Source organism: Gymnoscopelus microlampas (assembly GCF_963454915.1).
Source record: "Gymnoscopelus microlampas genome assembly, chromosome: 2".
NCBI lineage: Eukaryota > Metazoa > Chordata > Actinopteri > Myctophiformes > Myctophidae > Gymnoscopelus > Gymnoscopelus microlampas.
Window position 1 is genome coordinate 50,043,029 of NC_139939.1, and position 11,681 is coordinate 50,054,709.

Sequence of the window (11,681 nt, forward strand, 5' to 3'; positions counted from 1 at the left end):
TATGCAGTAATAGTATTATTGATTAGTATTACTGTAATACTAAAATCAACTTTAAGTCATTTCAGGACAATGACTGAATGTTCTTCTGAAAGGTGCTGAATGGCGATACAATCAATGACCAGTAGTGAGCGCTAGTTGTAATTTCAGTCCATTGTTGGAACTGAAATCTTTATATTAGGGGCGTTGACTGACCTCAGTGACCTGACGTACCGGGTGACGTACACGGAAGTAGGGGTAAACAACCAGCCGAGCACGCTATGGAGCGATTAGATACCTGTTGTGTTCTAAAACCCACATTTTGTATTTTCACTTCGGGATTATCATGTAATTATTGACCGAAAACACGCAACAAGCACCAATTTATTTTGCGTTTGGCGTGCGTGTACTTATGTTTGCGACCTGAATGAATACTTCTTATCATAGGGAAGTCTTAGTTTATGTGATGTTTTGCTGAGTTTTAAGCGCTATTATATTTAATGCTGCGACCCACTGCTATGGCTGCAGTAAAAACCTTTTAAAATATAAACCCGTCAAGAAAAACACGATGTCATTCGCAAACCTGTTCAAGGCTCTGCCTACTGCTGAGGATCATCATGACACAGCAGCTTATGAATCACGACGCCACCCACAGAGGTATACATTTAAAATTAAGCCTATTTCAGTACATATAGTGTGTTAAAAAAATCAATTTTGCAACGTAGAAATACAAGTAAGTCCGGAATTCTACATTTACCTGAGTAAAAGTACAAAAGTGTTGGTATCAACATGTACTGCTATGCAACACAAATGTGGAATGCCCTACCAAAAGCAGTGAAGGAGAGTAAAACCCTACTCTAAACCAGGGGTCTTCAACCTTTTCAGGCCATGGACCCCTTGGCTGAGAGAGAGATAAAGCAGGGGACCCCCCATTATATATTGTATAAAATATTTATTTTTTCATAGATTTCATCGGCAGCTTCATAGACTTGTTTCACAGCACTATCATGTTGGATTCATGTTAATGTGTATTTCCAGATATTTAACCATGCACTTAAACAATACTTAGTAAACCTGACCTTTCACTCTGTACTTAGTCTGCTCTTTTTTTCCCCTACACCAAACCACTTTGCCGAAAATAGCAGATCTACAAGCGCACAACCCCTCGCAGCGCGAGGCGTTGTGTGCTTGTAGATCTGCTATTTTTGGCTAAAGTTCTCCTCAGAATAGGGATGCTTGGTTGAAGTGGTTAATGTAAAAATCACACAAAGATTTGGCGGACCCCCTGTAGTAACTCTGAGGACCCCCTAGGGGTCCCGGACCCCCTGTTGAAGAACCCCGCCCTACTCTAAACCCTACTCTCCTTCAAAACTGCCCTAAAATAGTACCTTCAGGTGGCTGCAATTCAAAACTGCCCCCTGTAAAAGTCATAACCTACCCCCCCCCCTTTTTTTCTCGAACTTTTTACTGTACATATTGTGTAAACTGTTTATATAATAATAATGAATTGCATTTTTATGGCGTGTATATCTGTCTGTCATTTAATGTCACTATGAATTGAGTACATGGGGACCCCATTTGAAACAAGCCATTAGGCTTTCATGGGCTTTTCAATCCTATTTAGTTGACCTTGTATTTAAACTGTACTTTCATGTGCTTTTTTTCTGCAAACTTCTAAATTAAAGGTAGGGTAAGTGATATTTTTGGGTTAAAACAAAAAGTATATTGTTAAAAGGTTAAAGCACTATATTGTGATAGTAATCATTGCATTAGAGTGTTTGTTCAGTAACAGGAGTCACCCCGTCTCTCCAGCTCTTTAATAAACAGAAATTACATTTTCCGGTAGGTGTCAAAATCTCAGCCAATCAGGAGAAAGTACCCATTTTAAGCTTCATTTGTATAGTGTTCCAGTTCAAATTTTGCATGCTCATTTCTTAGTGTCATCACTTCCAATTTCACTTGTTTAATCTATATCCTGATTGGATAAAATTGGAAATGAAACTGAAACGAAAATGCATTTTCTGTTTTATAAAGAGCTGGAGAGACAAGGAGACTCCTTTTACTGTACAAACACTCTATAACAATGAGTACTATCAGAATATAGAGCTATTTAACACTTATTTTAACCAAAGAAAATCACTTACCCTACCTTAAGTATTCAATCAATCAATCAAACTTAAAGTACCAAAATGATATGCAGAATGTCCCATTTTACGTTTTCAAATGTATACAAATCTTTTGAAAATAGCAGATCTACAAGCTCACAATGCAATGGCCGAAATGTATATAGGGCTGAAGTGGGTAATGTATGTTTTGTAACAATAATCCAAATCTACAAAGTAACTAAAGTTTTCAAATAATTGTAGTGGAGTAAAAAGTACAATATTTGCCTCTGAGATGTAGTGGAGTAGAAGTAAAAGTATTGAAAATTGGAAATACTCCAGTAAGATAGAAATACCTCAACATTTTACTTAAGTACAGTACTTGAGTATGTGTACTTAGTTACTTTACACCACTGTTCAGTACACTGAACTGATATTATAATTATTTGCTTCATTATATTTGTATCTGTCTTTTTCATAGGAAAGGAAGCAAGCATGTGCCTTCTAGCCAAGAGAAGGACCATGACAGATCTTCCTATAATGCCAGACAACAACGACATGGTGGTAAGGAGCTGAAAGCCTCCAATGAGAAGAGAAGAGGACACCATGATGAGGTCAGTGGTGAAATAAGTACCGGTACTCACATTATTTACTTAAGTAAAAAGTATCAATACCGCAATGTAGAAATACTTACGTTACAAGTAAAAGTCCTGTATTAAAATTTCACTAGAGTAAAAGTGCAAAAGTATTGGCATCAACAAACCGTACCAAAAGTAAAAGTACTCGTTATGCGGAATATCCCATTTTTAGATTTTTTTAGATTTTATATGTTTGTTGTTTGTTGTTATATGTTTGTTGTTTCATCACTTGGAATTTCACTTGTCCTGTATGAGTTCTCTCTCCTAATTGGATGAAATGCATATATCCTGACCTAAAAATGCATTTTCTGTTTACTAAGGAGCTGGAGAAAAGGGCCGATCCCTGTTAATGAACAAACACGCTATACTGCAATGAATTCTATGGGAATATAGAGCTATTTTACACTTATCTTAACCAAAACAATAATAGAAAATCACTTACTGGCAAAGATTGCCATAATTACATTCAGAGTGACATTGTCATTCACTCATGGTCACTGTGTGTATTCTGCTAAAATGTCCTCCATTTCTGTTCCACAGAGGCAGGGTCACAAAACCAGGAAATCATTTAGTCATAAAGACAACCACAGGGGAAACTATAAGCAACCGAGCCTTGGTTTCACCCAACAGTTACAGCAATACGTCCACAGCAGAGATACTGGTCTGAACAAGACCAATAGCAGACCAGAGGTAGATTGCAGAACAAAACATAACAAGTATGACAACCCACAACGACCGCAACAACAACAACAGAGGAGAGGGAAGTGGATACATAAAGAGGAGTCACATCAGCATCGTCCAAACAATAGAGGGCGTCCTTTCACCAGAAGTGGGCAGCATCAGGGTTATTGTACCAGAAGGGACTTTTCTGGCAGAGGCCCCGATGAAGGTGGCAAGAAGGTTGGTAACACACCCACATATATAACCCATTAAGACCCGAGGCCGATTCTACAAATGCCTTCTAAATCAGTAGTCCTCACACTTTAAAGATGTTGCTACCTGGTCAAAATGTGCTCGCGGCACGAAGTGACGTGCTGTAAGCTTGTATATCTGCTATTTTTGAATAGCCAACGGCAAAATCTAAAATGACACTTTCCCGGTTTTAATGGGATAATATACGTTAAAGCGTGCGTGTGCACGTGCATACCCTTCATGCACATTTCACTGTGACCTCCTAGGATCCTCCAGTGGAGAAGAAGCGGCACATGACTCAGGAGTTCATGGACCAGAATGGTGTGGAGGTGGTGGGACATGGTTTGGTCTGTCGCCATTTTCTTTGTGGAAGATGCACGAAGGCAGGTTATGTTCATTTGTTGGAAACTTAAATGGCTTTAGATTTGTCAATTCAAAAGTGCTAGTGTGTGGATCAAATGCTTGTGCAAAGCCAGCGGTGCTTTTTGTTTCATTTTTTATATGTTTGTTTAGCATTTTACCTATGCTCGTGTTTATCAGTATCTCAACCTCAGTCTGTTTCTTCTTCATTGTTTACAGGGCGATGAATGTCAATTGCCGCATGTTCAGAATATGAGCAACAACATGCTTAAAGAAGTATGCAAATTCTATGTCGCAGGATGCTGCAACAAAGGAGAGAACTGCCCATACATGCACAATATCCTTTAAAAATATAAAATATCTAATCTTGTGGTAAAGTAAGCCAACTTAAGTAATCCAAGAATGTTACATTATTAACTGATAATTTACTGATAAATGAAATGTGACTACAAAAAATAATTTCCTTAACTAATAAGCTACGTTCCTTTCCCTGCAAGTATTTCCATACACGTGGGTGTTTTACAGGAGCAGAGTGCAGGTTTTCCCACGAGCCCCTTACTGACCTCACAAAAACATTGCTGGATGGGGTGTGTATTAATATATACTGTATATATAATATATATATGACACAACTTTGCTGAAAGCAATTAAGTTAAGTATGTTCTATTCTCTGCAGGCATTGAAAAGGGACTTGGATTATGCTGAAATGCAGATGAAAGCCCAACTACCGGTAGATGAACCCGATCAGTCAAAGAACACAGAGGAGCCACTTGCTGCAGAGAACATGGCTGTTGATAAGCCAAAGCTTGAGATACGGCTGGATTCAATCAGGTACTGGCATTCTGATCGTCTCTGCCAGGTCGAAGGCCGTAGATTATGTTTTCGCTTTTCTGTGAGCAGCTAAACTGCTGGACCGATCGGCATGAAACTTTGCACGTACACCAGGGAGCAAACCATAGAGACATTTTTAAGTCTACAGATTCTGGTACAAATTGGCCTCTTGGTGGCGCTATAACAGGCCGCTTGACGTTTTGACCTATAACTCTTGCACTGTTGGACGTACAGGCAAAAATCGTCTAAAATGTATATGGTATTTATCACATCCCCAGCCTTTATTTGTGCTTGGGAAGAGGAGTGATAAGCTTGTACTGAATGGTCAGCTGTCTCATAACCCCTAGGGCTGATACGGCAACTGACCAATCAGAGCAGATATAGTGGCATGGTACATGTATGTGATATAATTATGCTCTTTTGGGTTCCTCATCTTCAACCACATTAAGTGATACGTTTTCTTTTCACTTTTTGATTTTCCAGGCCTAATTTTTACAACAGCACATGCTCATCAGAGGCACATGCTGAGAAGGTCGCCTTGTGTCATGCGGGTGTGTCAGCTGATACAGAAAAGGAGGATGTTCCGCTGCATGACACAGATCCTGCCAGTGTTGCCTCAAGCCACCCTGTTGATGATGCAATAGTACCTTATTCAGTTGAAGCAGTGCTTGGATCTCAAATCGGCAAAATCTTCCCCAGTCTCCCCGGTGCCCCTGCAGGCAAGGAATCCACTGCCCCTTCTTTGCCATCGACATCTATTTGTTGTCCTTCAAACTCTGCAAACCAAAGTGCAGTTCCCTACTCTGTAAATGCTGTTCTTGAGTCCTATAAATCAGAGGAAACGTCTAAGTGTAGCCTTTCTTCTGGCTCAATCAGTAGAGCTTTATATATTCCTCTGTCTTCAAAAGCGGTGCCTTCAAACAGAGAAATCCCTGGCCCTCCACGATACTCCGCAACCTGCAAGGAAAAAGTATTTTCTGGGAGTGAATCAAACATACCCCTAGAAAGACGGGTCACGGGCCAGACGCCAGCCGGCCAAGGCCCCGTCAAACAGTTTTCAACTACAAAGAAGTGGCCCAACCTTCCCCATACCCCTGTGGCCTCTAAAGAGCTAGTTGGGAATATTTCAATGTTCCAAAAGCCTCCCGTCATCAAAGAGGAGAGCCAAGTTCCTGTTGTTCAGAATTCCACGTCCAAACATTTCATAAAAACAATTGCACATCTAACAACGGATATTACTGGCCCACAAGACCCTATACAAGCCAATAATCCTGCTGTTTGCTCTGATGGCTTGACCATTAAAGGTGAACCTGTAGTTGCACCCAGTAAGAATAAAACAGCTTTTCACAATCTTTTTTTAAACCTCCCTAGCCAGAGCTCCGCTCCTCCCAAATGTCCTGTGCAGCTAAAATCTCAACGTCCCTGTGCACCGTCTGACCAAGGAGAACCAATGCAGTCTCGTGATACTGCTTTAATTGTTGCACGCAGTAAAAGTGCACTTCATGTTTCTGCCACGCATATCACATGTCAGACTCAGAGTATTTCTACATACCCTGTCACGCAGAAATGTGTTTTGAAACTAAGCGAAAAGATAAAATGTCAATCTTCAGACACATTGAGCCTGACAGACAGCACACAGCCACCTGGTCAAGCTCAGGTCAAGTTTAATGATGCAGACTGCAAGATAACGATGGCCCAAGATGTTAAATCTATGGTTGATGGTATTAAGTCTATAACTAAACCCTTTCACAGCCTTTTTGCAATACCACTTGGTGAGATCTTACCTTCCGTACAGACCACACCAGATTCCCTGACGACACTCTCATGTCCTCAAACTTCTAGTCAGTCCTCTTATCCTATTCCAAATTCTACAGACTGCAAAGAGAAAGTTCTTCCTATGAGGCCTGTGGTCGAATCTGGTAAGGCCACTGAAAGACCCTTCCTCAGCCTTTTTGTCAGCCCTCCCTGTGAGCCTTCTGCTCCACCACCCGAGCAGACTAAACCACTCAAACCAATTAATTGTACATCAAGTTCAAGAGGCTGTGAGCAGAAAGCTTCTCATTTAGGTGTAAAGAGACTTTTCACAGACCTCACCACCACCGATAGTGACGCCGATACTCCAGCAGCACCACGGTCCTCTCAGTCCCCTCCTACAACTAAAAGTAAAAAAGCTAAATGCATAAGTTCAACTGAGTATAATCAGAATACAAATGAAACTCTGAAGCAGTCAGAGAGCCAAGCCTGTAGACTTTCATCAGAGACCCCCGACGAGAAGTCCACCATTCCAGTTTACACCACTGAATCCAGTTGCCCCAGAACTCAGACTGACCCGCATCCCCCCAAAGCTTTATCCCACAAAGGTAAGAATCTGGATTTACAGTGTTTTAACCCATTAAGACCTGGAACACATCTGTGTCACTTTTTAGATTTGAGCTAAAAAAGCATTATTTTACACTTTGGCTATTCAAAAATAGCAGATATACAAGCTCATCCGCGCTATGAGCTTTTAGATCTGCTATTTTTGAAAAATCAAGAGAATGTGTGCAAATATTTGAATATTTTTAAAGCGAAATTTGTAACTCAAATCTTTGCTTCTGGGGGGTCCCTGGAACAAAATATTTTGAGATGGGGGTCCGTGGCCAAATACATATCATTTTGCTGTCCTTGACATGAAAAACTTTGAGAACCGCTGACATAGAAACATACGTTCTTTCAAAAAACTGTTAGGATTTAGAAGACATGTGTGGAATCGGAACCTCAGGCGCTTAATGGGTTAAGATACTAATGCTATTATTTACACACTTCTGCTGCCATGTTGATTCTACGTTTTATTTACTTTGCAGTAACACCAATGGCAGCTACTAAGAATTCCGTTATGAGCACCCTCTTCCTCCACTTGAGTCCATACCACGAAGACAAGGAACCACAGAGCAACATCCAGAACAGTCTCTCTTTAGGTATAATTTGTGGCTGATGAGCATTCAGCTTTCCCCCCGAATCATTATGTTATTATATATATTTTTTTGGTTGCCTTTTCAGAATGTGAAAATGAGGACAGGTCCAGCTTAATAGGACAACAGCAGGACAGAGAAGTGGAGGAAAAGAAAGTAGATGAGCTGATGGAGAAGACGATGCAAGATGAGCCTGTGAGGATTCCAGTAGAATCTTCACCATGCCTGTCAATGAGTGAACCTCATCAGCAATTCCAGGTTGATATTGTATTATTAACCACTTACACCTCCCTTTACTAACCTGAGCTGGCTCTGTACTTAGTCTGCTCTTGTTTCCTTCCTTTTTTTCCCCCCTCTTGCATACTTTGCGATGCGTTGTGAGTTTGGAGATCTGCTATTTACCCAATGTTCCCCCGGAACAGGGGGCCATTTGAGTAATACCATTTTTAGATTCGATGGTGTATTTTTCTTAAATTGCTTGCATCTTTATGCAAAAATATATTAAAATGTCTAATTATTATGTTGAGCACTATGTGATATATATATTTAATTGAAGCAATTATATACAATGTTATGGATGGACACAGAAATGGCCAGACTGGTCTGTGGATTTTTACCCATAAGCTAAGTAACAACCACAGTTTGAGGACCAGTTAACTTTCATTCACGTTATTTAATGTGTGCAGCCTTGGGTTGAAAATCTGATTGTATATCAGATCTTCTTTTTTTTATTCGGTACTTCCTATTCTATGGATTAACGGTATTGTATCCTTTTAACCGCATAGTGATTCACTTCCTACTGAACTAGTGACAACCTTAGTCTTGTTTACAGATTTTGTCCTCACCTTTAAAATCTGTTCATTACCCAGGAGTATTGTCGTCCCCTTAACATTATCCCTCTTCTCCTCTCCCTCTACCACCAGTCTTCAGTTCCACGGGCCCTGTCTGCTGAGAAAACGATTCCAACAAAACATCGTCCCGCTTTCCCCCCCTTTGCCCTCCAGAGGGCAGCAGCTGGGTCTGCTTCCGGGACGGCGGGTCTTACTGAGAACCAGGTGAGAACCACCGCTACCCACAGCCTACCAATACAGCCAGTGACACAACCTCACACCCATCTAGCAATGAAGCGAAGCTGTCAACAACGCAAGTCTGTAAATGGGACTGGAGACGATACACCATTCAGTACCATAAAAAACCTTTTTAAGACTTTAGACCCTACTGCCTCTCCTTTTGGACAGTAACCCTGGAATCATTCTCAAGGCTTTAAACATTTGAACAACAATATGCCGCTGAGTTCATAGTATTTTGCGTGCTTTAAATCATTGCTTTACTGTCTTAGTATGAGGACATTTTGATGATGTTTCTTTTCTTTTTTTGGTCACAATTCAAGATACCATACCTTTACCCTAGACATTTGTTTGTCAAATTACAGTAAATCATTATCTATTCATTTATTAGCAGAGTAGTTTGATCATTTTTTTGCCATCCACTCCACATCCAATCTATCAAGAGGAGACTCTTGATACATTGTTGATGCAGTCTGTTAGAGGCCTAATAGTTGTCCACCAAAATGACTATTAATGTACAGCTTCATCGAGTGGAAAGTGTAAGTTAATTGGGAAAGTACAAAACTGATGGCATTGCTATAATATGAAGCTCATTTGGATGTCAAGGTATAGGGAGAAAGCACTGTTCATAAATACTGATTGGATTACTCTAGGCCTTTGGAATAACATACCAATATTTCGTCATGTATTTATTACTGGCTACAATAAGTGTTAAATAGCTCTATATTCCAAGTGTTCAGGAACAAGGGTCTCCTCATCTCTGCAGCTCTTTTGTAATACATGTTAAGGTCAGGATACCCATTTCATCCAATTAGGATGAAATGGGTACATACAAGCTACAGGATCAATAAGTTAAATTGGAAGTGATAGAACAAAGACATGAGCTGACAAAATTGGAACTGGAACACAAGCTGATATTATTATCTTTGTGGTGTTCTCTCTCCTGATAGGATGAAATTGGTGACCAACCTAAAAAAATATTTTCGATTTACTCAGGCTATTAGTATTTTTTATTATTTTTTGCTAAGATGAATGTTAAATAGCCCTATATTCCGAAAGCAATTATTGCTATAGAGTCTACAGTATGGTCTTTCCAGTTCTAAACACAAACAGAAAATAGCATTTCAGGTCAGTACACCAATTTTATCCAATCAGGAGAGAGAACTCATACAGAATCTAGGATAAACCAGTCATTTCATTTCATTTCAAACCTTTATTCATTCTCGAAAGACATTGAGGTTGCCCTCATTTGCAGTGTCGCCGAGATACATCACACAATTTCATTTTCACATCAATATTCACATCAAAAACAAGACAGAACAGAAACATAATACACAATATTTTCCTATCGTGTGACACAACACAGTTTAAAAGCAATTGCAGACATTTGTGGGTTGCCCTGCAATCAAGGTTTTAAATTGTCTGTATGTTATGTAACAGATCTTAAATTTAAGCTGTAGGTCATTCCAGGTGGTTGGGGCACTACAACAAAAGGCTGTTTTCCCCAGTTCAGTCTTTCCTTTGGGGACCTTTAGCGTGAGCCAATCACTGGAGTGTGACCTGTGTGTTACAGGGTTCCAATCTAGCAGGGATTTAATATACAGTGGTAAAGTCCCATCAATTGCCTTAAAATGAATAGGTACCAGTGTTTGCTTCGCCTGTCGGTCAAAGAAGGCCAACCCACTCTATCATACAGGATGAAATTGGAAGTGATGATACAAGTTAATGAGCAGACACGATTGGAACTCGAGCACTTACATTTAAAGCTGAACAGTGGTCTTTGTGAGGTTCTCTCTCATTGATTGGATACATTTGGTATCCCAACCTATTTTCTGTCAATAGCTGATTACTATTGGCATGTAGAACTTTAACTTTTAACTTAACACTTATTAACAAAAACAGAACACTTACTGTACACCCACTTGAATGTGTATGATATTCCCATTTAATCCCACACATTATCCACATGTTTAAATATATAGAATGTTTACTGCTAATGTGCTGCTAACCATAATGTATATGCAAAAAATGAATAAAGCTTTTTTTTTTTACAAACCATTGAAAATGCTTTCAGTTAAACATCTTGTGGTTATTCCCTATGTTGCGGAAGTAATGTATGGTTTTATTTCAAAGTACTCCAATTTTTATTTTTATTTCTAATGGCAACCAAATATTAAAACAATGTATTCTTTTTTTTTTAACACACAACACATATCGGCTGTCAGGTGGAAACCTCATATGTCCAAAACTGTTAATTTTCAGGATTCAAATTAAATATTGGCAAAAGTAGCAGATCGACAAGCTCGAAGCGCTTGCAGATCTGATACTTTTGATGCTTTTGTAGTAGGGCGTTAACTTATGGAAAAAAAAGACAAAAAGTTAGAATATGGAGATAGGAGGTTTCTACTCGACAGCAACGATATCATTTACATTTGAAAAGGACATATTGGCACGGTGCCAGACACATTGTACAGTATTGATAATGATAATCATCATCATTTGTTTAGCACCTTTCATGACATCAAATGCAGCCCAAAGTACTTTACATAAAAAACAAGACATGGCTCAGTCATGTATACCAGCATGCAGAACGAACGCTACGTAGTGGGTATGCAGAGGTGTAAAGTAACTAGTACAATTACATTTACTCAAGTACTTTACTTAAATTTTGTCCTATATATTACTCTGTGTCACGGCGATTTGAACCGACGGCAGGCGTGTATAGTAGCCTTAGAGGCGAGGCGTGTCTAGTACCATAGCTTGGGAGGACGAGACCGCCCGTTCAGAGTATGGGAAAGTATCCCCATTGGCTTAAAGGACAGCCAATGATCGGAAACATGTCGA

At 39.7% G+C, this 11,681-nt stretch overlaps 1 protein-coding gene across 1 annotated transcript; it reads left to right on the forward strand.

Moving 5' to 3' along the window:
- Positions 1-244: 244 nt before the first annotated feature.
- LOC311037393 (uncharacterized protein) lies at positions 245-10,978 on the forward strand. Its single transcript, XM_084046531.1, has 11 exons — positions 245-633; positions 2,560-2,692; positions 3,257-3,616; positions 3,895-4,011; positions 4,208-4,325; positions 4,469-4,575; positions 4,665-4,819; positions 5,303-7,179; positions 7,663-7,776; positions 7,859-8,028; positions 8,694-10,978. Exons 1-11 carry the CDS (start codon positions 545-547, stop codon positions 9,009-9,011), a joined length of 3,558 nt encoding a protein of 1,185 aa, XP_083902657.1. The 5' UTR covers positions 245-544; the 3' UTR covers positions 9,012-10,978.
- The last annotated feature ends 703 nt before the right edge of the window (positions 10,979-11,681 follow it).